Below are 26,357 nucleotides of genomic sequence, written 5' to 3' on the forward strand. Positions count from 1 at the left end.
AGGCAGGCAGGCAGGCAGGCAGGCAGACAGGCAGACAGGCAGGCAGACACAGACAGGCAGGCAGGCAGGCAGACACAGACAGGCAGGCAGGCAGGCAGGCAGGCAGGCAGACAGGCAGGCAGACAGACAGGCAGGCAGGGACTTCTCTAATCTGGTTTAAGGGGGTCAGCACTGCTATAATCTGCATTAATACTAAATTATTGAAGAGACAGCTCCCAGCCAGAGAGGAAACACACACACACACACACACACACACACACACACACAGACAGAACTCATTTATAGGGGTTCAGGTTGTTACACTGCCCTCTTCTTTAACCTTTCACACAAAAAGCACCACAAAATTGACCTGAAAAGACATTAAATTTAATGACAATTATCTCCAAAACGCCTCTTTTAACTGCGGCCTCCGACTTCCTGTCAATATTTGTGGCTGTTTGGAATCACTAATCTAATCTGCCCAAACCTTTATGTGTTTACAACTTGTGGTCTCACGCTGCAGCCTCGTCTCCATCCTTCAGCCCTTTGTAATCAGGGCTTAGTGGAGAAAAGAGCAGCCCCCCGCCCTCATCTGTTTACCCCTGAATCCATCTCTGAGGGTTCATGAATGGAGGAGCGCTGAGACGAAGTCAACAAAATATCTTTTAATAGATACAAACAGTTTTATACATCACAGCTCGATGGAAACAGGATCACATGCTGCCACACGTGTTCATAACAAAGGTGCATGGGAGAGGGGGGGGGGGTGTCCTGTGCTGGGGGCCTGGGGCACATCCCGGTGACTCAGGCTTGTGGTCTGTGACCTGCTTTGTTCCCTGTTTGTCCTCCTCGTCAGTCTTTCCACTCTACCTCAGCTACTAAAGAAGAAATGCATTTAAAAAAAAATAAAAAAAAAATACAGAAAGTAAAAAAAAAAAAAGGTGCAAAGTCTTCTCGAAGTCAGCTTATATACAGTTGCACGTTACTGGAGTACAAAAGGAAACAGTAATAAGGTTTAAATAAAGACTCATTCAGCCGGGGCTTCCGCGCACGCTACAGAGAACTGAAATTTGCGTTACAACAATATCCCACCGTGTGATCACACACCGGGCAGTACCGATTTTCGAGAATGAAGGAGCAGAACCAGGCGTTTGCAGCATGCTATGGACGATGACCATGGGGGCATTTACATCTGTCAACACCAGGTGTCGCTGTCGGACACCCTCTGCGGCGTCAGATAAATAGATAAATGACTTAGAAAGGAATCTCTTTTTCTTTAATTGAATAAACACATCTTTTCTCATATATATCTCTGTTCAGAGGTACATGCAGAGCTCTAGCTGCATCCATGGCTGTTTGTCTTGTCTTTTTTTTTGGTCTTTATAAATACTCTGCATATAACATCAAGGGCAAAGAAAATAAATCTTATAATATTTACAATAACCTGACCGTTCTCTATCTTTATGGCACCCAAACCCTTCTGTTACCTTTAATAATTATGTCATCGTCCGAGCGAGATAATTTATTTGCTTTATACTCTTGTTATTACACATCAGTACAGACAGGAAATAGACCTTACAGTGTTTACATTTATGTGCTGAGAGAAAGGTCTGTCTGTCTGTCTGTCTGCTGCTAACAAAGCAGCCCTCATATAGCTTTTAATTTATTGGCTGGTGTAAAAAAATAATCCCTATTACCTTTGAAATTTGAAAACTTAACAGCAGCTTTTTTAATAAGCTGCTTCAGGCTTGGAACCCGCCATCCTCCATCGCCACCATCAGATGATCAGATCATTTCTAGCTTCCTTTTTTAGAGAATTGTAATTAGGTGAGCTGGGTAGCTAAATAGGGACAGCACCATTGAATCCCTTTAGGACAGTTTCAGCCTCTCACTCTCTCGGCCATGCGGGAAAACCTCCGATCCAGCTGGACAAACACATTTTTGTGGATTTCAGGGATGAAAGCATGCTGATCAAAGATGGAACACACTTGTCCCGCTGCTCCTTCGCTTCAGCCCCTCGGTTCTTCCCCACCCGGAATGACGCCGTCTTTCCCGGTGAAGTTGCCGCGAGTTTCTGGGAGGATGAGGCGTGGTCGGTGCTGGCGCTGGTCTGTAAAAGTCGTGAGCGCAGGGGTCAGTTCATGTCGATGGTGTTGAAGACCCACTCTGTGAACTTCTTCAGCTTGGCGGAGGCGCTGTACGACTCCTCCACCAGGCGCTGGTTGTCCTCTCGCAGGCTTTCGATCTGCGCCTGCAGCGTCGCCTTTGCGTCCTTCTCCTGGCGGTGACAGAAACATGGATGGATTTTATCGATCACACCATCTACAGGATGCTACAGGCACTCAGGTTGTCCGAGTGAGGAGTTAATAACAAACCTTCTTCAAATCCTCCTGCAGCACCTTCACCATTGACTCCAGCTGACTAACTTTACCCATCAGACAGGCGGGGGTCTCTCTGTAAGAGGTACAGTGATGGCGTAACTAGCGGGTCTGCAGTGTAACGGTGGTCAGACAGGTTTTAATTTTGAAGCAAGCATTACTCTCATGTGACCTGGACTCACCCTGGAGGCAGCTGTCTGAGCGGGGCCGCCTGCGGCTCAGCCTGCTGGGGACTGGGGGCTGCAGCGCTCTCAGATGTGGAGCTCTCCTCTTGGGCAGACAGGAAAGCCAATCTCTGCTCTGAAGAAATTAAAAATGGAATAGAATCCATTACTGGGTTTGAATACAGACCTAGAGCGCCCTCTGCAGGCCAGAGACAAGAAGTTGCCACTTCTGCAGAAAGGTTATAAAATCTACCTTCCACAAATAATAAAACCTACCCTCGAAGGCTTTGGCAGCATCTACGAGGTGGGCCCAGTCCAGAGGACCATCAGCACCGGAGTCAGGCAAGGGCATGAGGACAGGGTCCTCCAGCTGCTGCTTCAGCTTCTCCAGATCTTTCTCAGATCTCTCCTGGCTCGACAGATCACCTGAATTGGACGGATACAAAAATAAACTCAAGATAACAGAAAGGGCGAATTGAGTACTAATTCAGCCATTTTATGATTCATAATCAAAGAGGGAATTTCCATGTTTTACCCAGGGATTTATGAGACGCCCGCCGACTGGGCCCGTGGCGATTAGTGGGCGAGCGCGGCATGGTGGAGCAGCTGAAAAGATCAGTAGACAAATCACACTGTCCGCCCGAGGACGGCTCCCTCTGCCCGCCATAAATACTCTCATCTGACAGGGTCCTCTGGAGCGAACGCCGAGTTGGGGGCGGACCAGGAAACGGCGGCTTCAGACGCGTAGGGAGGGTGACAGGAATTTTGGGAAACGGCAAAAAGAAAATTTAAACGCTATTACAATGGAAACAAATGCAATTCCAGGCTTTGTTCTGGGCATTTCTTGCATTATTTCAATACTATTGAAACAGCTTTTAAACTTTGGATTGTTTAAACTGTTTAATCAGTGAAATAGTTTTTTAAAGCTCGTGTTGCTCGCTTGACTTCGCTTTTCTCAGCACAAAACAAGCCACTCATGACAGTTGAGTACCTTCTCTTCGCAGGGTGGAGGGCTGTCCAGGGTAATTAGCTTCTTCAACTCTTCCTCCAGACTAGATTTGGCAGTGTACCGCTGAGGTGACTGAGCGCCCCGGAGATTGGCCCTGAGCTGCGGGTGACCCCCCAGCAGACCGTCACTCTGGTGTCGCCTGGAGATTTTAAAAAAAGTGTTAAACTTGGGGACAAAGTGAGACTTTAAATTAGGAGTCAGCTCCGCTGCAAAGACCCCAATACAGCAGTGATGACACAGAGCTTCCAAGTGATGAAATTACACACAAGCTGGTTTATAGAAGAAAACTAAAGCGAACCACACGGGGGCAGTGTTGTTCAAAGGAGCACCAACCACGCTGAAGTTCATTTTCCCGGCAGGAAGTGCGCTTTCAAACACGTTTTGGCGCTGTTGCTCTCTTACTTGCGAGTGTTTCCAAAGTCCACGGAATTGACGGTTCCTCCGGGCTTCCTCCAGCCAATCAGGTACTTGGAGGTTGCGCCGTGACGCGGGTAGAAACTTTTGCTGACCGGGGACTGGCAACTGGAGGCCGGAGGGGAGACGCCCGCGGCGGCTTCGTCTTGTGGCGTTGTGGGACTGCAGCCTTGGCCCATCGGACTCCCTGACTGGCTGGAACTGAGGGGGCTGAGGGAAGAATAATGAGGGTTGAAGATTTTAGACTGGTGCGCCCTGAAATATGTGCATAAATGATGAAGGATCATTGTTCCTCCTGTCATTTTATTCCAGGCATCAACACATAATGAGGAATATATTCAGCAAAGCTACCATTGCTCCATTTTTAAAAAAAAAAACACCCTTCAGATTAATTTAAAGGCAAAAAATAGGACACAGTGTCCTTTGCTTGAATTTTCAATCAGCAAGTTTCACGTGTGCACGCAGCTGTTAAAACAAGGCTGCTAACGTATAGATCTGGTACAGCCAAGATATTTCAGAGAGAGGACGAGAGGGAGGAAGGCTTCGGCTGATTCAAAGGAAGCACGAATTAGAAGAAGGCTAACATTGCTGCGCTCACACTCTGCATCTCAAGCAACTCCAAGCACTTCCCTTTTATCAGGGGGGCCGGGAGATACGCTGAAATGGAAAAGCGCACACACAGAGATTGGGGGGCTTATTTCATTATTCCTCTTTCCCTTTTTCGATGCCAAACTGGGGCGCTTTTGACTTCTGGGTTAGCGGGGGTGCAGAACTACGGTCTGTTCCATGAAATGTTAATGCGGACCCGTCAGCTGGGACTGACAGCACAGCGGTGTACCTGGAGCCCGAGGCCGCATCACCCAGGCTCCCATCAGGACCGAGCGGGAAAGCTGAAGGACTCTTGGGTGGGATCTCGCCAACCCCAACGGCGACCAGAGAGTCCGGCGTTGGGGGTGGGGTGTTGACAGCCTCCTGCTCCTCTGCGGCCTGCTCCTGCCACGGGACTTTGTCTTTCGGGATAAAGGCGGCCGTGGAGGACGCCGTGCTGCTTTGCGTGGCGGTGAAAGAGGTGGTGTCGATGCCGCTGTCAGTGGAGGCGCCCTGGAGGTAGCCGCTGAGCTCCAGGTCACTCCTCACCCCGGAGCGCGAGCCCACCTCGTACCACTTCTCATCACTGTGGGCGGAGCTGGAAGCGTTGCTCGAGAGCGTGTTGCTGCTTGACTGGCTGGATGAATACTGAGCCTCCTGAAATGGAAACACGGCTGGGCGTAAAGCGCCGGTGCAGAGGCGAGCAAAGGTGCGTCGCCTGCTCATTCAAACTCACTTTGGCGCCTTTGTTGGGGGACACGTGGCTGCTGGACTCTGCGGGCTGCAGCCGAGGAACCGCTGCCTTGATAATCGCCATTTCTGTCAGGAACAGACGGGATGTCAACAAAAGAATATCCTGAGGAACGCCATCACCGAGTACAGGTTGCTTTCATTCAGTCCAACATGAGCTGACTGTACGACCTCTTTTTATCAAATCTGAAATCTCACCCCCACTGATTTTGTCCCCCGGTCTCGACATCTCGCCTTCGCCAGTTCGGGTCCAGCCAACGCTGCTCCCAGAGCTCCCTCTGATGCCGCTGATGCCCTCACCCACCACCTGTCGCACCGACGGCATCGGCTGACAGCCGTTGTTGTTAAACCTGCAGGACGGTCGAGGAGGATCACTCTTGTAGCGTGGCGCGCTAACATCTAGGTGTAGCCCATCGCAGAGGGGCGCAACTTACCCATCAGGCATCGACTTCTGCCTCCAGTGGTTCGAGCTCGCGGCGTCTGTGTAGGGGAGGCTGGCGGGGGAGTTTGCGTTGTGCAGCGTGCGACCCATCACAATGGAGCACGCTAGGGCGTAGTTGTCGTTCCCTGGGGAGTATCTGCAAAAGCATGGCATTAAAGCTAAGCTGTGCGGACATTTGTGTGTGTGTGTGTGTGTGTGAATGACCCGTGTGTGTGTGTGTGCGTGTGTGTGTGTGTGTGTGTGTGTGAATGACCCGTGTGTGTGTGTGTGTGTGTGTGAATGACCCATGTGTGTGTGTGTGTGTGTGTGTGTGTGTGTGTGCGCGCGCGTGTGTGAATGACCCATGCGTTATCACTGACCTCTTGGGGTTGAGAGGTCGTCCGTCGCTGGACACACTTCGGGGCATGACAGCAGAGTTGCGATCGGTGAAGTCTGGGGGCGGGGCTTTAATCAGGGTTCCCCCTGTTCCCGCAGCACGGGTTTGAGGACTGGAAGAGCTGCGGGGCCACTTGCTGTTGTTGTTGGGGCGGAAGGGGAACTTTAACTCATAGGGCATTCCCTCCTTGTGGTTCTTGTAATCCACTAGCGGCATGTGGTAGATTTCAGAGCAGCCCCTGTGGAAGCACGTTGGCAGTTTAGACGCGACCTCGACTGTACCCCGGGTTCATTTGCCATCCGGTCTACCTGCGCGGCGTGGAATCCTCATGCGGCGGAATGATGACCACTTTGACGGTGACAGAGGTCCTGAGGAGGTCGATCATCTGCTCGTGCGACAACGAGGCCACCGCCACCTTGCAGATCTCCACCAATCGGCTGCCCTGTCTGAGCCCCGCCTGCCAAGCGTAACCGTAGGGCTCCACCTCGGCAACGATGCCCTCAAAGTTGACGTGGAAACCCAGCTGGCCCAGCGCGTTACGGCGCAGCGTCATCTCCGTGGTCTGACTGCCCTTGGTCAACAGCTACAAGGAGACAATCATACAATCGGTCGAGTGGGAATAATATCCTGGGAATTCTCCTTAATGAATGACATCATCGCCGAGAAAAAGGAAAGATGCAAACATTTCCTGAGCAGCTTGACATACTAATGTATACACAACGACAGGAGCGCTGCCCCACTGACCTCCAGCCTTTTGACAACCTCTCCAAAGTCCTCCGTGTTGTTGTTGATGGAGCGCAGCGAGACGCTCTCGCCGCGCTCGTAGTAGATCTTCATGGAGGCGGGGCTCCCCGTCGACCAGCCGATCACATCTCGCGTGGCGCAGTTGAACACGACCGCTTTGGCCTCCTGGTCCAACAAGATGACAAAGTCATTGGAAATGGCCAGCAGGCATTCCCGCTCGGCCCCGGCCACCTGATCCTCGGCGTGAACCTGCCAGGTAATGGCCCCCAGGCTCCGGAGCTCCGCCCCACTGTAAGGGCGCACCTTCTCCCGTCGTTTGTGGGCCAGAGAGATAAAGGGAAATTTCCCGGTGGGTTCTACCGGAGTGCTGGTCACGTGACGCTCCGCTAAGTCCCGCAAATACTCCTGCCTCGTGCGCGTTGCCATGGCGCCGAATTTATCTGACTTGTGGGCGGCGTTCTCGGCGTTGATGACCTTGCTCAACAGGAAGTCTCTGAACACTGTGGACTTGGGGAACGTGACACCCTTGGGGATCGGTGGACCAAAGGAGGGAACGTCCTGGGAGCGAGAGACAGCCACACTGCGGGAAGACAGACGGCGAGGAGAGGTTTGCTTTAGAAAGAACACCTAAAACATATAAATCTTTATTTTAATGGCTAAAAAAGGATTGCTCAAAAGCCAGAATTACAAAATGAACATGACACAACAGGATGTTACTAATGCTAAATGACACAAGTCGGCCTCTTGCCATGAAACCTGGGAGTAGGAGACATTAACTTCCAGGACAAGCAGCAGCTGGGCTTTTAAAAACAGGAGAAAGGAGACAGTCCCCCTCAGGTATGGGTAACCTTTGACCTGTTTCACTTGTGAGTGTAAATGAGGGGGGGTTACAAATTGCGCAAGGAAAAAACTCCTCAGGTTTCTCTCTGCTGATCCTGTTCCATGTCGCACAATAGCTGCGCTTCGGTTACAATAAATTAGCGAACAGGTGCAGGTTTGTCACCGTTTTATACCCACTAAAGTGACTTTATTCCTAATGCAAAGACCAGAGAGAGCTTATATCAGACACTGTATATACATCCATGCAGCTGCAAACACACACACACTGAAAGCACACACGGAAGAACACACAGTGCTGGATGAGCCGATGTGACAGTCCTGACAAGTCTACATCCAGTCCATTGAACAGATAGCACATTAACCGCCTGTGGGAGAAAGATTGCAAACTAAGCCCAAATAGAACCGCTATATATATACAGTATATATAGTATATTTGGGATCCCAGGGCCGACACCCTGCCAGCCTCTGCTAAATCACGGTATACAAAAGTAGCCCTGACGCCAAAAGCTAACCAGCACAAATGGTCGATGTTTCCTAAACAAAGGTCCGGTTACGCAATCTGCTTTACTGGCCCAGTGTGACTTTCAGGCAGTGCTTGAAAGCAGATTAGTACCGCCGACCGCCCCCCCCCCCCCCAGTCCCAGGCCACTTACTCTTGCAATGCTGCTATCTGGCTCGATACAACCTTTATTCAGATCGTGGCACCATGAGCCAGCGCAGACAGTTAATAAGCAGGTGACTGCTCCAGTTCTAACATGCTCCTCAGGTTAGTAAGTGACTGACATTCATTTCTGGAAACATGTACGGACGTCGCTGTTGATGAGAAATCAAGCTTGCAGCTGCAACTGTGATGCGTGACTGTGTTTGCTAATGCGTGAATAGCAATCAGCTTAAAACCACAGAGCGGGTAACTGAGCAAACGGCAAAGTCATCAAATCCAGCATGAGCCGGACTCACCTCCCGCTTTCAGCAAGTCTCAGGGTCTCAGGGTCTCAGTTCGACGGCTCGCGACTGGGGGATGTTTTTGATCGGACAGCAGCCTAAATCAGCGTCATAGCCGCGATTCCCTCAAACCACCCGGAACAGAGTTGCAAATCCTTGTGTTCTCGAGCAAGGACTCCGGCTGCGTTGCAAACCATCGGGGAAAAGGGTCCACGGAAAGACCAACAGTCCGGAGGGAGGTCGGCGTACGATGCCGTGACTCACGCAAATATGAATAAAAGCCAGACTGGAGGGCTGAGTGTCTGGGTGGAGCAACAAGATGGTCCTCAAGGATTCCGTGTCCTGCTCCTCTCCATTTCATCCATAAGCCAAACCAGCATGTCCAGCCTCTCCTTGCGTGACCGTGTGATATATGCAAAAATCCCTCTTGGCAAAAGTTGAGGAAGACCTCCGCGCTCGGCTGCAGATGAAATTTTGCTATGTTTTTTTTTAAAAAAGGGCTTCAAACAAACAGCGTCGGGGGGGCTGGCCTGACCCGTCGGCGGCTCCGATGGACTCTGAGGGACTCTGAGCGATCCGCCCTGCTTACATGCATGTGCGGGTGGAGAGAGCACTTCATGTGCGCGGCGCTAACTCCTTCAGACCATTCCGGCTCATGCCGCCCAAAGGCAAAGTGTCGGGCAGCGAGACGACGACGAGAAAAGAGAGAGTGTGCCGGCCTTTCAGTGAATTAATGCACACGGGGGGGGGGGGTAGAGAAATGTGGGCAACCGTGTGCATGTGAGCATGAGAAAGTTGTAAAAAAAATAAATAAATAAAAGAGAGAAATGGGAGCAAAAGAGTGACGGGGGCAACTATGTGTGTCTAATATCTGGAGCGCAGTCATCACAGCGACGGAGGGGGGGGGGCGACTTTGACAGCTTCTATTCTATTTGACAATAATCAAAGCAATTTATATTCGCGACAACACGCAGAATACATGCAAACACACGCTTCCAGAAATAGAGCTTTTAGGTTTGACCCAGGCCTCCCAGTCAGAGCTTTTGTCTTAATGCTGCTGAACAACTGCCAGTAGCAAAACAACTCATTTCAAGGTCTCACGAGACTCTGAGATGGGAAGAATCTGGCCAAGGCAGACTTAAAACGAGCCAGCGGGTTAAACTCCCCTCAGGGGTCGGGGACGCAGGTTGAAATCCACCTGTTGCGTTTCCTCCCAAACATAAACTGCACGCACTCGAACGGAGGACCCACCTGTAGCACGTGCTGTCGGAGCAGGGGTTATGCACGCGTACGATGATGAAGACGTGCTGGAAGTGGGAGCGGATGGCCTTGGGAGTGAAGGGATGAGCCCCGGGCTCCTGGAACACGATGGTCACTATGTCGTTCCCGATGTGGCGTTTCCGCAGCAACTAGTCATTGAAAAGAGACTAGAGTGAGTTATGGGGCGTGCGAGTGCTAGCAGAGCGACGATTGCTGCGCCGCCAACGCGGTTCCTATTAGACTCAGGTTGTGATGGATGAGTTTTCTCTTTCCTGACGCACGCTGGCCTCTCCGTCTTTACCTGCTGCTTGTTGTTGGGCGTGTACGGGAGGAGGGTCGACACATGGAACATGATCTCGTAATCCTTGTACGCTGTGTACAGGGAGTGAGTGCCCGTGGAGTCCGCTGTAGGAGGAAGAGGCGAACCATTACCATTGTGTGTGGCTCAAATGCACCGCTCTGGCGAGGCAACGTCACCCCGAGCCCAACAACACAATGGTGAAATGTGGACCCGTGTTGTTGCTGATTGCTGTTTTGTTGTCAGTTGACCCAGTTTCATAAGGAAATCGCCCAATAAGATATATCTGCACCCTCTACTGTGTGAAACAATACAGCAGGAGAGAAGAAAAGAAAAGTGAAAGTGACCCACAGACACAGCCGGAGGGGGACTTTAGATCATTAGATCAGTCAATCAATATCTGACAGAAAGCAAAATAAAAGAGCAAAGTACAATGATGAAGCCCTTCATTGTACTTTGCTCTTTGTGGCAGCCCGGACCAATAATAAAGGTGTGTGTGTTCTGGGAAGAATGTTGGGTGTTACTGGTTTTTACTTTTGGTGTCCAGCTGGGCTCTGTACTTGGTGAAGCCCTTGAGGCGAACCTTGTCCCCCAGCAGCTGCAGGAACTCTTCCAGGGCGGGGCCGGCCATCTCGTTGTTGTACATCTCCTCCTCGGTGCTCTGGCCCGCCCTGCAGTACATCACCCCCACCTTCACCTGGAAACTCAACTGGGCGACAGCGAAGAAGACCTCAGACTTCAGAGCGCGACAGAGGCAGGTTCAAGGGGGGGGGGGGGGCGAACCTACCCCCTGCTCGTCCAGTTTCATCAGCTGCTCGGTGACTTTGGGCGTGTTGAGCGCCAGGCGGAGGCAGGGCAGGTCCAGCTCAGGGAGAAGGAACTCCAGCACGTCTTTGACGGGCAGCCCGCGAGTGGTTCCGTGCTTGGAGGTGGAAGGCACCGCATCCTCCAGGACGGAGCCGCGAAGAGTCGTCAGCTGCGGTCAGATTACAGAGAGGAGAGTGAGAACAAACGGAATCCTTTTAAGGAATCCGTAGTGCGCTCTGGCCTTGGGAGGTGCCTTGACCTCTGCCTGAGAACGGGCGTCCAAATGCCTATCATCCAAAATATATAACAGCAAGTCCCAAACAAAGCCCAGAAAAAAACCCGCTCTAATAGGTAAGGCCGGTTTTATTGGAACACAAACGCGGAAGCTCTGCGCAAAGTGATTTGAGCTGGTCGGGCTAGCGAGCCTCGGAGGCTGAGTGCACTTTACGATGTTTCCTCAGACACTGTTGATATCGGGAGACAGTTGAAGAGCCCAAGGGCAAGTTGCGTAATAACAGGGACCAGGACTGGTTTTACCTTGAGCTGGTCTTGCTGGTGAGCAAGGAAGAGCATGACTTACTGTGCATACCTATGCTCGTAAACAGACCTTTGAAAAGCGCTCCTAAGAATTCCTGCTACTGTAAACAGCAGAGGTTCAAACAGGGCCAAGCACAGGAAAGGTCCTTGCAGGGCCGCGCACAACCACGTGGGCTCCCCAGAAGGTACAAACCAGACTGACCTCGCTGGTTCTGAAGATAAGGCGATAGTTAAACTGCTGCCCGTGCTCTTTGTCCTCCTCCAGCTTCTCCCTGCGCACGCTCACGGCCACTGGCCCCAGCGACTCGTCGATCCCAAAGTAGTTCCAGTGTTCTTAGGAGGACAAAGTATCAGTTAAAGTCATGCTGATTATGACAAGGTCCTGACAGAAGGTGGGTCAACCTTACCTCTAAGGTAGAAGAACTTCCTGTAGTAGTAGGCTCCCAGGTCCACGTGCTCCACGATGTACTGTTTCCCCTTTTCGCTGAGCGTACTCGGGCCGTCCTTTGGTCCTTCTAGCACCGCTACCCCGGCGTTTGTGCAGTGTGTGTTCACAGATAGTTCGTAGATGTTCCCCTCGCCGCTCAAAGTCCCCGTGTTGCCGTTACCTGCTCCGCCGCCCATGAGGGTATGATACCCTCCTCCCAGCCTTCCCCTGCCGTTGATGTCGGTGCCGATCTCGTTGCGAAAGCAGGGGCAGCTGAGCAGCATCTCGTTGCTCTGCTCGTCCCCGGCGTCCAGAACCGGGCTGCTCCGAGAGCTCAGCTCTTCCTGGCTGCCGCTGGGAGAGCTGTAAGGCAGGCTGTGCGTGGACGAGAGGGTGGAGGTGGCCGAGGCCACGGCGGCCGCAGACGCCCCCGTCGTGGTGTTTTTCCTCTTGACCGCCACCTGCCGCAGGTGGGCGAATTCGTTGAGGTCGAACAACAAGCTTTGAACATCATAGTGCGCGAAGCCTTTCTGGCACACCCAGGGCTTGGGAGGGGGGCCCACATCGTCCGTCCGGGCTTCGTCTGAATCGAGCCCCACTCTGGGAGAATCCGACTCCCCGCGCACATTCCGGAGTTTCCGGAATATCGATTCTCCCCCCGTCTCAGATTTTGTTCTTCTCTTTGGAGGCTTGTCCTTGACCTTTGGTGTCTGATTATCTAGAGCATTGTCCTGGAGATCAACGCTGGCCTGCTTGGGTCCAACATTCAACATGTCCTCCAGCTTCTCTGGAGCGGGGCTACGCTGATCAACCTTGTCTCCCTGGTAGCCTTTCAGTATTTCAAAAAAGCTCTCACCGGACACCCCGTGCTGATCTATTGAGGAGGTGCTGCCGTATTCGCGATGGAGAGGGGAGCACTTGCCTCCCAGTTGTGGCCCCCAGTCTTCGCCGCTGTCTCCTGCAGCTTCCATCTCGCTGATGGTCATGTCACTGTTGCTGCGCTGGCGGATGCGTCTGCTTCGTGGGTTTCTCTGGCCAGAACCCCGGTAGTCTCCGGGGGTCAGGTACCGCGTGTCAGTGCTGTAGTTGTTTGCCATGGCCTGGGTTCGATTCCTCAGCGTATTGTGGATGTTTCGCAGCATTGACGAGTCCTGAGGGCTCATTACAGAGCCTAACTTAATGTGATTCTTCCCACCAGGGGGCGCAGTAGAGTTCTCAGCCTCTGGATTTGAGTGCCACGGTACCCCTGTCATGTCCTTTCTTGGCGGCCAGTCAGCCACGCGTGCGCGTACACCCATTTTTGGCACTCCTGTGCTCACAGTGGTGTGAATATTGTCTGTCCTGGGCGGCAGAACGCCTCCATTAACCATGCGGAGGTGGCGAGTGTACAACTCATCGGTGGTGGGGATGGTATTCCCGACAACGCGCTCCATGGATGGCCACTTCACACTGGTCAAAATACCAGTCCCAGAGGCTAAAGGCACTTAGCAGAGAGACATAATTGCCTCTGGAAAGGGGTGGTACTCCCCAGCTTCATGAGGGGGATGATTGTCTGGCGGTAGATAAATGGGATGGGGGCTCCCCCCCCCTTTTCAGCACTCAAGTCGACTACTCAGCATTTTTCTTGACAACCTTGAAAAGGAAAGAATAATCTGTTAGCTGATAATGCTACTAACGCTGCTAACACACTTTTGATAGGGAAAATGGGTAAAAATGGGTAATAAGCATCAGAAATGCTGATATAAAAGAAAATCAATAAAGTCTATTCTTCTAAGTATTCCCACTTTCACTGCTCAGAATACGCTTTATATTCTCTGCTCGTTCACCGCACAACTTTTTCCGTCCAACGTTTCTCATGAAAAATTTGTGAGGCCGTCCTCCCTGGAAAGTGAGACATAGAAAGACAGCAAACCACAAACCTGCCTGCAGAATGTGAAGGTGCAGCATTTCCCCGATGACCTATTTCTTTTTTTCTACGTGCCAGTGAAATTTCCCTGACAGGTACAGTTTCACGTGTGGAGCCCTTTTTCCCACCACCTTTTTGAAAGGAAGGAGATTTGTGGAAGCTCAGACATTTTCAAAAAGAGCAAATATCAGTGTGTCATCAACCATCGGACCTCGGGACCTTCCCAACTCTTGATTCGTCACACGTCTTTGGACGAGCCACAAATATTCAACATTAATAAGTTGCAATGCTGAGTGGCTGTTTTCTTACGCAAATATTCCACATCAAACAGCAAAGAATCCCTTTGAAAAGTCACCGCAGAGGAGAGTGATGATTCTCTGCCTGACAAATGCAGCCGATTTGGCAGTGGGACACGGGGGGGGGGGGCGGATTAAGGCTTCGTGCTCAGTCAGCCTCGCCTGACTGTGGCTCTGATCACATTAGCTGTGAGCAATCATTGCACTGTGACAAGCCTCCGGCACAGGCACCTTCACACTTACACCCTGGCTTTGACTGAAGACGAAATTTCTTGGCGAGAACCTGAAAACGTAATCAAGAAGTTCAATCTTTTTCACTGGGGAAAAAACCAGAAAAGCCTGGCCAAGAGTCTGAACAGTGGCTAACGCGCCAGATGTTTAATTTCGACAGGTCATGAATAGAGGCAACAGTCAATAAGTATTTCCTGGAGACACACGTCCAACATCCACGACAACAGACCCCTAATCTCCTCTCTGACAGACATGCAGACAATTGACTGGACGCGCAGTGTTGCAGATTAAAATGAAGAGCGGGCCACAGAGACTGTGTGTTCTGTGTCAAGATAACGGGCTGAAAGCACGACAGGCCATAAGGGAAGAGCAGCACAACGGAGTCTCCTTCCAACCCACCCTGCATCCTCCAGCCCTCCTCTCAGGGATTATGCATTTAATTTTTTTAGCATCTCAGTGGGACAGTTGAGACAGCTTGATCCTGTTGACTAAATGAGGTTAGACTGCGGCAATTAGGGCCCTGACCCTCCAGATGTTCCACAAGCAAGGTCGTCGTAACAGCCGGAAAAATCAATTATCTCGCTATCAACGGGCCGACCGTGGTGCGCGGTGGGCCGCCACACGTGTCGTCGCTTCAATTAACTTCCAGACATAAACTTCTGTAATTGCACCATTGTAAGTAAGTGTCTTGTGACATTCAAGCAAATGGACAAGAAAAAAATAGCAAAAAAAAGCATAAAATCCCTGTAAAAAGAGAAAACCGTGACTTCCAAGCCTCTTCGATCAGGTTACAGTTAAAACTTTAAACATACCCTTGTCAATCAGGAGAGTGTGGGAAACTTCACTCCCAAGATCAGACAGTGAGATTTCAATGGTGACACTGATTTTATACAGTTTTTACTGCAGAATATTTTACACCCTTTGCTGTTTTAATGTCGAGAATGTAGACTGGATTACGCAACATTTAATACAGTTCATAAGGAACAAATTAGAACGTTTGTAAACAGCATCTGGTGGGGGAGATGGTTCTGTTTGCCAGTGTGTGGTGCAATTATATGACATACTTTGCAACTGAGCCACCCTAAACCGCTCCGGGCGTAATTCTTTCACTGTAATCATCTTATCTAAAGCCAGTCAAGAGTCAAGGAAAGTGTTGATACAGGCCCGGTGAGATGGGATTGTCGCTGCGTTTTATTGGACACCATTGTTTTTGTGACATGAGAGGGAGTCTAGACATGGAAGCCTGTACAGTGACTCACGCGTTACAAGCGATTCGGGGGCACGAAACACACGGATCGCAAATGAAATTACAGGATGGAGTCAGACAGGCGTCACTCAGCACAGCAGCTGAACCGTGCGGTGAGATGAATGAGAAAGAATGACCCCAAGCTGTTTAAATCTGACTCAGCACAATCAGAGCAAGAGCAAGTCTTTAGTCATCCCGACGACGCGAGGCGAGGTTTGACATCCTCGATACCTCACAAAGGGGATGTACAGTGGCCCAGTTGGCTCGGCTCCACTGGCCCGGAGAGAAACAACTTCATTCAGATGTTAAGGGACTCTTCATCCTAAGTTTCCAAACAGAAGGGGGGGTTGGGGTGCCAATAGAGTGGGTAAGTGTCTCCAAAGTCAAGACAAAAGAACCAAGAATTCCCCTACAAGCTTGTAATTACTGTGCTCTTGAATGGGACCGAGGGTCTGGCTGTCCGACACCGCTGGCGTTCAAACAGACACCCCACCATTTAGACCAGTGGCTTTCCCTGTCTTCTAATCCTTTCCTACTCTAGGACCTGACTGGGCTTTTGGGCAGCAGGCACAAAGGTCTCTCTGTCTCGGGTTGGACGGGCCCGGGCCCCATTCCAACACAGTGAAGTCTTTGAAAACTGGCTGGCACGGGAACCTCGCTGTTGCTGTGTATACACGAGGCCTGCCAGGAAAACCCAATTAATTAGATGCAAAGAGGACTGGGACGACGGGGATGAAGCGAAAGCCGACGGAGGATTCAAAAACAAGGAGAAAAGAAGCATCAAAGTAAAAGGATGATACCAGATGACTAGAAAAAGATAGAGAAGGAGCTTACTTGAAGAGGCTGAAGGACGCTGCAGAATCTCGTCAGTGTCATGTCGCTCCTCTATAATTAACGTCTGCAACAGTATCAGTGTTGTGTAGATTTTCAGGAAGGAACATAAAAAAAACCTCACTGGTGAAGTTTAAATGCTGCCTTAAAACTGTCCGACCGCACAAACCTGACAATCTTACACGTTCAGAGAAAAACAAGCGGGCCTGCTGGCAGACAAACGATAGCAGCGTCGCCCAACCGCGAGCTGAGGTCCTGAAATTCCACCGGTCTCGGTTGAGAAAATGATAAACGAGTGCATGTGTGTGCATGGGGGGGGGGGCAGAAGTAGGGCATGTTAGGGCAAATTCTCCAGAAGAAGCGCAACACTGTCGGCACAAGTCAGAGCGTGTAATAAAACACTTGAAAGTCCGCTGTGGCTTCCCAGCTATACGTTTGGATCTGGCATCTCGGCAGCTAACGCAGCCCGACAGCTGATAAATGAATCACCGGCTCTGGAAGAAAACGGGCTCCTGGACGGTCCCGGCGATTTGTTCCACGGGCCGCGCACCCCAGACGAAGGCCACGTGCAGCTGGAGGACAAAAACCTGCATCAGGCTGTGGACGCCCACTGCTGGCTGGCGTTCCTACGCGATGTGCCGCAGCTCTGCCCCAACTCTGGGCCCCTCTCGCTATCGCTGCGGCACAGCTCGGTGAGTAATGGGCCTGGCTCACCGCTGGCAAAGGGAATTTCACTCACAGCCTGACACAAGGAGACAGTTCTGGGGGAGCGCCAGAAGATATTCATTTCCTTTATCTCCGGCAGGTTGTCCTCCCTCCTCTTATCCAGGAACAACCAGCCTGCCAAGGTATCACATATTAACGCAGCAGGGTCTGTGATAGTCTACAAACGCTGGACAAGTTTATAGTTTGTGACGGTGCAAACATTCCTGATGTTAGTGTCATTAACTGGAGTGTGCTGGAGGTCGACAATGAGGGCCATTGTGGAAGGCTGTGAGGGTCGTTTACCACCAGAAACAACTGATTGTCCTGCTATCAGCCCAGCCTGGAGTAGAGGAACTCTTCTGTGTCAAAACAACTGATAAATCAGCCTATAGATGGATTATTCACATGTGTGGTTGTGACTCCGCTGGTCTTTTTTAAGTTTCTCCTTGAAGCCCTGGAGAGTGAGCAGTGGGCTGCTGCTTGAGGAGGAATGTCAAAAATTCGCAGGAGGTGGTTTCCTGCCTGCTGAACTGCAGCATTGAGGAGGTATAAAAGTAGGAGTCTCCTACAGGTTGCACTTTGCCCCTCTCCACTGTCCCCGGCCTCAAACGCCAACACGCCATTAAACCGACGGTGACCTCCTGATGCCCACGGATGGGTACGCGCTCCTAAATGAATAAACTCATTCAACACACGTTCAAGGGGTTAACTTCAATACCTCGTGGTTTATATGTTTAAAGAGGCCTGTTTCCATTTTTTTTTAGGATAAGAAAAATCGAATGTTCCTCGGAGACGCTTGATGTCTGAGACTAGCGTTGCTCAGAAAGCGCTTAATTACAGGGTGGAAACAGGGCCACCAAAATCAAATATTTGCCCAGTTGGCCTCCCCGATCTTATCAGACCCAAATGAATGTGGTGCAAAATGCATCCCAAAGCTGCACTTTAACCCTCCACTGCAGCGTTTTCTGTCCAAGCCAGTTGCCAAATTGTGCTCAGCCAGTTGCAGAAAGCCAGGGAGAGATCAGAGAACACTGGGATGTCTGAACATTAGACACTGGGACGGTAACAATGTTGTCCACCAAAGAAATTCAGAGCACAAAAGAATCCCAGCAGTCACTGAGAGGCAGGAATTTACCCTGGACAGGTCACCTTAACACACCCTGACACAGCAGGGCCTGCCTGCACCGAGGAGCCAGGAAGTATAAAAACTTTAGAAGAACACCCGAAACCCTCTCCAGCCTGAAAATACAACAGTTCCACCTTTGTCCTCACGTAAACCTGTTGTTGACTGTCAACAACAGGTTTTCTAGCTTCTCCAAATGTCCTCCTTTCCCACAGAGAAGCAAGATTTTAACGGTGAAATGCAAAGCTGAGGGTTTCCAAAGCATTCTCTCGGCCCTTGTTTAAATTTAAACCGTTTTTTTATGAGCAAAAGGGGCCGAGAGGACTAGAGTGAAATGTTTGCACTTATATTCAAGAGCAAAGTCCACCACACGTGTCGTCACTGGTTTTAACACTCAACCCAACTGCCCCAAGTAACATGGGAGTGTGGGGGGTTAAACAGGGACATGCAAAGCCGGGAAGGGGGGAGGAGGGTTTATGGGGGAAATCTGTTTCCTCTGTTTGCCCGACAAAGGGTAAATTTGCCTTTCCCAATGCCTGTGAAGAATTGAATGTAGGTGTTAGAAAACAGCTGAGGCTGAGGGGTTGGCACGCATCTCTGGTGCACTCGTGTCTGGTGGTACTTTTAATCGGGGGGGGGTTAAGATGGAGAGGATGTGAAGGCGGCGGCAGTAATTATCAGTCCTGATCCAGCACTGTGTGAGTAGTTTATGTGTTTGCTGTTTATAATTCCAGCTCTCCAACGTGCCAGAAGATGGGGGATTGGAACTCCGCCAGAAGGCCCGCCAGACACTTCCAGGCCTGCTATTACTTCATTGTCGGATCCCAGGCAGTGCCAGGCAAAACAAACTAGCTTCCGCAGCGCACATGTTTGGATTTCAATGCTCCGCTGGAGCGTCGTTACGAAGCGCCGCTAGCGACGGAGACGCGGTGCCATATAAAAGCTGTATCCCGTCGCACGTCATTCAATCATGGTGGTTTGACAGCGTGAAGGCCGGTACCAGACGCAATGTGTGTCAGTGTGTAGCCTGAGCAGCTGGGCGGGGGCATCCAGCGGTCACTCACATACACACACACACACACACACACACACACACACACACACACACACGTTACGCCTGCCAGGGAACACACTCCATGTGTCCACATGCGCCCCCACTAGCAATATTGGTCACCGATGTCCTCACTGGGGCTGAGCCAATAAGGCTGTCACAGCTGCAGTGGTGGATAATGACAGTGGGAGCAAAATGTCAATAATATTCCTGAAAATCAACATGCTTACAGACAACGAAGATCTGCGACATTAACATCAATCTTTATTGAAAGCCACATTGGCTGGCCTTGTTGCTCCAGCTGGGAACAAATTGATCCATGCTAATGAGTCACAGTTATTAAGATTAGAGCGCAGGGGGCCGTAATGATGCCTGCCTGGGTCACATTTGTTCACGTCCTGTTACCATCATATAGCATGAGTGTCTCAGAACATGCAGGAATGCTACTTCCTGGTTCTCTTGTGGACCTTTCCTGATAAATCTGAGCATTTTGACGGCTCAGTGGTTGGAATTTGGTCCTTTGCGAGCAGCTGCGAATTACAGGGAGGTCGACCGACAACAATCTGACAGAGTCTTCCAGCAGAGGTGACAGATGACCGAGAGGTCTGGATGCCAGTCACCGCCCCATCCTCCCACCTCCCCCATTACAAAGGTAGCAAATGCAGCCTATCACAGTGGGGGAAGGAAGGAAAAATATCCGAGTACCCAAGCCTGAAGGTTCACGTAACAAGAGGAGACTCCTGTCAACGGAAGACCCTCGGGGGGTATGAAACCCACAACAAGAGCTCACTGTGCTCCTGAACTCCCACTTCCAGATTGGAACACTTTGGGAATGACATGTTAGTTGTTCATTCTGACGGGGCTGTTCGGGCAAGTTGTGGCAAGATGATGTCAGCGACGTGGAGCGGCCCGTCGCCGAGGTTCAGGAAGAGGAGAAATCTGTGCAGAGTGAACAACGGAGCTACTTCACTGCAGCCGCAGCGGTGGCCACAGGTTTATTTCCTGCGGGTAAACTGATCAATCGATCGCTCTCGGTAGAGAAATACACCTCTGCGTCAGTGGGGTCGGGGTCCATCAACTCATTTGATGGTGCAGATAAATAGGCATCAACATAATGGGATGCAACATGCAACCCTACTCCCAAAAGAGTCAGTGGGCAGGATCGTTAGCCGAGAGAGAGAGAGAGAGGGGGATGGAGTTAAAAGGAAAACACAAGCAGCCAACCTGGAAGGTCAGAGTTAATGTGAAAGCTTGATTAATAACCCCCCCATACTGCCCAGTATATCAGCCGTGTTGCCACCAGACGTGCTGTGTGCCTGCAGCACACGATGTACTCTACAGTTTTGTAATTAACTCTGTGTGCTCGCGAGGATGAAGGCTGCAAAACAGGAACCATTCCTGCTCCATAAGCAGGTTGGTAAGGTAACACCACAGACTGCAGAACACAGGGGAAAATCTCCAGGGTGGGGAGGCGCCTGCACCTGTACGGCGAGCGGGGGCTCATTATCCTAACACGGAAACCTCAGGGGGCTCCTGGGTTCATTCCCTGGAGAAGCCCGACTGACTGCACCGTCTCCCACTGCTCGGAGGGCAGCCAATTCCCCAACCTGAGGACTCTGCGGAAAGCTGGGGTGTGCTTCAGTAATCAGCGTTATTTCTCAGGAAGGACGGGTTATTTCTAAATGTCCCCTTGTACCTGCGGAGAGACTCGACAAGGCCGCAAAATCCATAACAGCCGCGCAGCAGCGTTACCCACCGCTTCCAGGCATTGATTTTGGCCCTCGTCCAGCGCAGCTCCCTGTACACTTCGGTCTGATTACAAATAGTCCGGCCGCAGAGATAATCAATTCAAACGTAGTCATTTGGCCCGTGATAAGTCAGCCAGCTCTGGATGTAACATAAGAGCGGTGCTCTGCCAAATCACAGGCTGCGAAACGGCGGTGAAAGCCTGCACGGCGTGCTGCTGCTGCGGCGGCCGGCCCGCACTGCCCTGAACGCGCTGAGTCACGGCTCTGCAACGCCACATTTGCAACAGCCATTAAACCGAGCAAACAAAGATCACGTTTCAAACTGCGGGAGCAAATCAACATCAGACAGCATCGGATGGTTGCCCCAGTGACGCTCCGCTATTCGCCACCCCCTCCTGCAATGATCTGCAATAATCAGGACGCTGCCTCCCCACGGCCCAGAGAGGAGGAAAACCTGACGCAAGCTTTGACCGATGCCTCCCGGGCGACTGCTGCATCTCTTGCACCGGCCCCCGGTGGGGGCTGCGGGGCAGATAAAGGTGACTTCCACCTGCTCAGCATTCAGGGCGCACGGCAGCCTCGCACAAACGGCGCCTCGTCTCCCCTCAACTGCAGTTCCACGTGCACAGAGTTGTTTTCGTGCCGTCTGTTCGCACCTTAAGCTCGTACACCTGACTCCAGGACCCGGTGCGCGCACGTGTTATACAAACGCACGCGGAGGGTCACATACGTGCCAGCTTTCGGTTTCGAGCGCGTCTCGCAGAGCCGCCACGCGAGGTATCCAGGAACACTTCAATGAAACACACAGGAAACAGGCAGCGAGGGAGGAAAGGCTGGGAAAGCAGCCATGTCTGTTATTAACCAGCCCTATCTGCCCTTTGCACCTGGAGCAACACGAGGGACAAAAACACTGCGCCGATTCATCTGACCCAACGCTTCCATACAATACAGAGTTGAATCATTCTAACCTGAAGAGCAGGTTTAATCCAGCCCTAATTTCATCCATCTTTGAGCATTTGTGTGTTTATAAATCGGGTAAAGGAAGCCTTTGGTTGACAGTGGTCTCATTCTTTATCCAGTGAGGCAGGAACTCGCAGGGTGGAAATGGATTCCCTGGTCCCAAAGCAAAGGATGTGGAATATTGGAGCAACATGGGCAGGGGTTTTTTTTTCCTTCTTTTTTGTGGGGGTTCAGTACAGGAAAGAAAGCAAGAATGTTTTCAATAAACCCAGACTGTTCGGGAGAGAACCTCACACGCAGCGGACTCGTACCCAAATCCCTCTTTTACTGCACAGCACATGGTAACAGTGGCTCCGAAAAGAAACAAAAAACAGCAGGAATGAGGACGAGCCGAACAGACCTGTCTACGCGCCGAGGTCTGAGCGGAGCGCGGCCGTGACCAAGCCCTCGCGCATTCCTGTCTGCGTCTCGGGTTTCCGTCCACAGCGGGAGGAACCACGGCTAAAGAATTGCTTTCCGAGCGGGGCCCTGCACCGGGAGAGACGCCTGCAACTCCACTTGACATTTGGATCTAAGTAATCTCCTCCAGAGAGGGAGACAGAGGGAGAGACGATGAGGGCCGGAGCACTGAAACAGTACAGCCACTGGCGGGCAAGTCCAGACTACAGCCAGCAGTGTGGGAATCTGATTCCCATCTTCATGGGAATCAGATTCAGGGATTTCTCCTCCAGTTGACTTAAGATGAAGCTGCAACAAGGAGCAGTTTTATTTGATTTCTCCGCCCTCGGCACCAGAGTGGCACGAAACAAAAGAAACTGGGAAACGGGAAATATCTGTCCCTTGCACCGGTTTGCCGATTGCGCAAGGCTAGCATATGAGAAATCGGACATGATGCAGCTCAGAGCTGCCAAATTTACAAACTGATAGGCCTTTTTTCTGCACCCGTTCTTGCTCACCTGGCCTCGTGCCTGTCGGCCCTTCAGAAGCTTCCACGCTGTCCGACACCCCGCAGCATTTTCCCGAGGTTGGAGTTCCCCGAACCCGGGGTGAAAATGAGGGGCATTCTCCTTTGTGCGCCTGCATTTACTCTGTGACAGCGCGCTGAAAGAGGGATTACATCACCACTATTGTAGCTTCCGAGCCCTCCGCTTTCCTCCATTGGCTGGTACACAGCGAAGCGTCCGATGTGGACAAAAGGGAGAGCATTCCGGCAGTTTAGCAAGCAGGAAATGCGGACCTGTAGTCACACCTCATTACAGTCAAACTCATCAGCCCATCCGCTCACCAGCAGAAAATGACACCGGAGGTCACGGAGTCATCTGACCAGTGACTAAAGCCTGACTGATAATGGCTGGATGAGTCGGGTCGCTGTAGGGAAAACTGACCGAGCTTCCAATTTCTGCGGAAGTGGAATATTCACTGAAGGTCAGAAGGAACAAACCGGCTTTGGGCCTGCCAACGTTATCCTGTTCGATCATCACTTTGCTACAGATTACAGGCCGGTTTAAACTTTCTGGGCACAATTTTTCCAATCCTAAAACCCAAACCACGGATCCGATACCGGTCATTAATCATCTCCTCACTTCGGCATGGTGGAAACACGAAGAGTGTGAGCTGCTGTTTAATGCTCTGGTTTAGTTTTCAGGCCAAATTATCGCACAATGAAAAGCAAGAATCGAGAATTCAAGCATGAACCTCAACAACAAAGGCCAGGAAGCCAAAGGCCAGCGTGTAATAAGTATAAAAAAAAACATTCGAATACATAATAAGCACAAGTAAAACATGATCAGTTCTACAACAGCAACAGTTACTGTGTTGGACTGTTATCCAGGGTTAAACCAGCAACCAACAACAACTGATAAACAATATTTCTGCATAGATGAAGTCGCCTCTTAAGCCAGAGCGTAAACATGGCACATACTAAAAATATGAGCCGTTTCGCATGCCTGGAAAACTGCGGCAGCCACATTCCAGAGTGCAAATTAGACAGGAAAACAATCGTCCTCTTGTTGTTGTCTTTTATCTGTGCCTGAGCTATTCCCACCGAGCCGGTGCACGGGAGACAAAAGGCAACACAAACTGAACTTAGCAACAGGAAGCATCCCTCCGTGAGCATTCGAGCACAATGAAAAGGCTCTGCCACAGAAAAAAACACCACAACTGGGATTGTGGTGGGAAGAGGATGATGCGTGCATGTGAAAACAGAAATAGCAAAAGTCTGGGGGGAGGGGCTATTGATGCTCATTAGGTGGTGGCTTGCACACTTTCCACAGTAGTTACATTCTCATATTGTTCCCACTCCCAAAACTCTTCCCAATAACCGGAAATTACAACACAAGTGTAAACACTTTGTTTCAGCGCTGAAACTCCAGTCCAAACTAGTACAAACATGACAAACGACAACATGTTGAAACCATTAAACTGCAATAAAATCACGCCGACTCTGGTGATAACCGACCCAGGCAAGCATTCAGGAATGTCTCATCCACGTCCCATCCGGGGAAGTCGGGATCCAGTCTGGTAGTTACGATTTAAAAACAAGCAGAGTCTGAGAGGAGGCAGGCCAGCCAACGCAGCGGTGCGGCGGCGTGATCAGTCATGCCGTCCACAGGTCAACTAATCCTATCAAGAATGCCAACAATCTTTGATCCCTACCCAGAGCAGAAAGACTCCAAAGCTTACATTTTATTTCCCTCCCCACCTGACTCATGCCAAGTCACACACACACACACACACCCACACACACACACACACACACACACACACACAATGACTCACTTACAAGGGGAACCTACTGGTTTTCAATTTCCTGCTTGCACAGTAGCAACTGTTGCAGCTGATATTTTGTAAATGTTCTCATTTTTAACTTTAAAAGATTGCCACAATTTCCTGCTTGTTGCTTCATAGGCCAGTTCTTTGTCCTTACTGCAATCATATGTCCCGTCCCCCCCCCCCCCCCCACACACACACACACACCCACACACTAAATATCAAATCTCTGTCTACCAACTTGGGTAAAGGTGGGATTTCTGCGTGATCCGTTGCACTGTAGCAGCCTATGTGAATGCTTTACTGAGTGAGATCTCGTCAGAATGCCGTGGGGGCTCGGATTGGCAGAATTCAACATTTGGGTGAGGCTGTGGGGAGCTGGGGCCGATCTATTCCACCAGATGCCGACCCTGGCTGGAACCAGACCAGAGGAGATCACCTGCCTTGGAGGGAGAAAACGCTGTTTTTCCTCGGACGGCGACAATGACACAATGAGGCGTTCACGGTGCTGTGGTGAGAACGGGGCCACCTGTGAAGCGCCTCCACAAACCTATGAGGCACGAATGCCCTTGACACAACGACGCGGCAGATCCGTGCCGTGACAGCCCCGGTGACGGACGGGTACATTTTTTTTTACAGAAACCTTCCCTACTGGGTCTCGAACCCTAAAAACGTTTTGGTTTTAAAGCGGCATTCGGCGGCGGGGGCTGCGCATTGACTGCACCTTTCGCCCAGTACAGATGCGCTTTGTCCACAGACAGATGTGCAGTGGAACTAACAACAGCCCTTATAACCCCCACCCCCCCTTCCGTACATGACGAGCAACGTGTTCCCGACTCACCTTATCTTCCTTTCGCCTGAAGCTTCTGGATGTTACCCAATACCAGGCAGCGTTTCCTCCTCTCGTTTCAAGTCGTTAACGAAGCTTCGAAGGCAATCTCCACGCGTTCCCTCCTTAGTTCCCTTCCACGCCCGTGAAAGCACCCGTCCCCAGGTTTGTTGCTCCGAGAGGGCAACTTGGAAGTTTAATAGAAAGTTGCGCGAATGCGTCGCTGTGCTATGCAGTTGCTGGAGGGATGAGATCATTCATGCAGCCTCCCCTCCTCTCTCTCTCTCTCTCTCTTTCTCTCTCTCTCTTTCTCTCTCTCTCTGCACTCGCATCTCGCGAGAAGACCGTATGGAGAAAGCTAAACGTTCCCATAGCAACAGCGCTCACCTGTGGCGTGTTCACTGAAAGGGTAGAGAGGTAAGAGGTCTCACTCTGAGCGTTATCGCAAAGCTCGTTTCCGGGTGGCGTCACGTGAACATTCCAACGTATGGGGGAAAGGTTTCCTAAGTTTAGAATTTTTTACTTTTCAAGCACAGGTTTCCAGATTCATTAGGTTATCTTCTCTAAACTACGTTTTCGAACTAGGAAAAAATATGCACAATGTTTATAACAGCACAGCTGGAAGATTCACTTTTTGTCAGTATTCAAAAGATTTGGATAAATAGCAATTATGACTGTTTGCATATTGGATATTGTTTTGTCTAACA

The 26,357-nt window shown here is 50.9% G+C and overlaps 1 protein-coding gene across 2 annotated transcripts; it reads right to left on the reverse strand.

Moving 5' to 3' along the window:
• Positions 1-1,486: 1,486 nt before the first annotated feature.
• On the reverse strand, positions 1,487-25,941 carry LOC101062456 (signal-induced proliferation-associated 1-like protein 1). Of its 2 annotated transcripts, none has more exons than XM_003962604.3 (21): positions 25,663-25,941; positions 11,936-13,587; positions 11,731-11,861; positions 10,972-11,160; positions 10,719-10,893; positions 10,188-10,291; positions 9,878-10,035; positions 6,845-7,424; positions 6,409-6,683; positions 6,084-6,338; positions 5,717-5,860; positions 5,481-5,632; positions 5,269-5,351; positions 4,783-5,189; positions 3,933-4,154; positions 3,513-3,669; positions 3,057-3,255; positions 2,798-2,947; positions 2,540-2,657; positions 2,355-2,433; positions 1,487-2,257 (listed from the first exon to the last, which is right to left on the reverse strand). In XM_003962604.3, the coding sequence occupies exons 2-21, from the start codon at positions 13,386-13,388 to the stop codon at positions 2,114-2,116; spliced, it is 5,175 nt and encodes a 1,724-aa protein (XP_003962653.2). In that variant the 5' UTR covers positions 13,389-13,587; positions 25,663-25,941; the 3' UTR covers positions 1,487-2,113. The 2 variants fall into 2 exon arrangements, with proteins under 2 accessions (XP_003962653.2, XP_029686271.1); XM_029830411.1 differs by lacking the exon at positions 25,663-25,941 and adding an exon at positions 23,009-23,220.
• Between the last annotated feature and the right edge of the window lie 416 nt (positions 25,942-26,357).

This window comes from Takifugu rubripes, chromosome 2, assembly GCF_901000725.2.
Source record: "Takifugu rubripes chromosome 2, fTakRub1.2, whole genome shotgun sequence".
NCBI classification, from domain to species: Eukaryota; Metazoa; Chordata; class Actinopteri; order Tetraodontiformes; family Tetraodontidae; genus Takifugu; species Takifugu rubripes.

Excerpts from the sequence above, each read along its gene's own strand:
- LOC101062456 (XM_003962604.3), bottom strand. The coding sequence starts at position 13,388 with ATGGAGCGCGTTGTCGGGAATACCATCCCCACCACCGATGAGTTGTAC. Across the intron at positions 10,292-10,718 it reads AGCCCAGCTGGACACCAAAA|CGGACTCCACGGGCACTCAC; the intron begins GTAAAAACCAGT and ends TTCCTCCTACAG. Across the intron at positions 4,155-4,782 it reads GATGCGGCCTCGGGCTCCAG|CCCCCTCAGTTCCAGCCAGT; the intron begins GTACACCGCTGT and ends TTCTTCCCTCAG.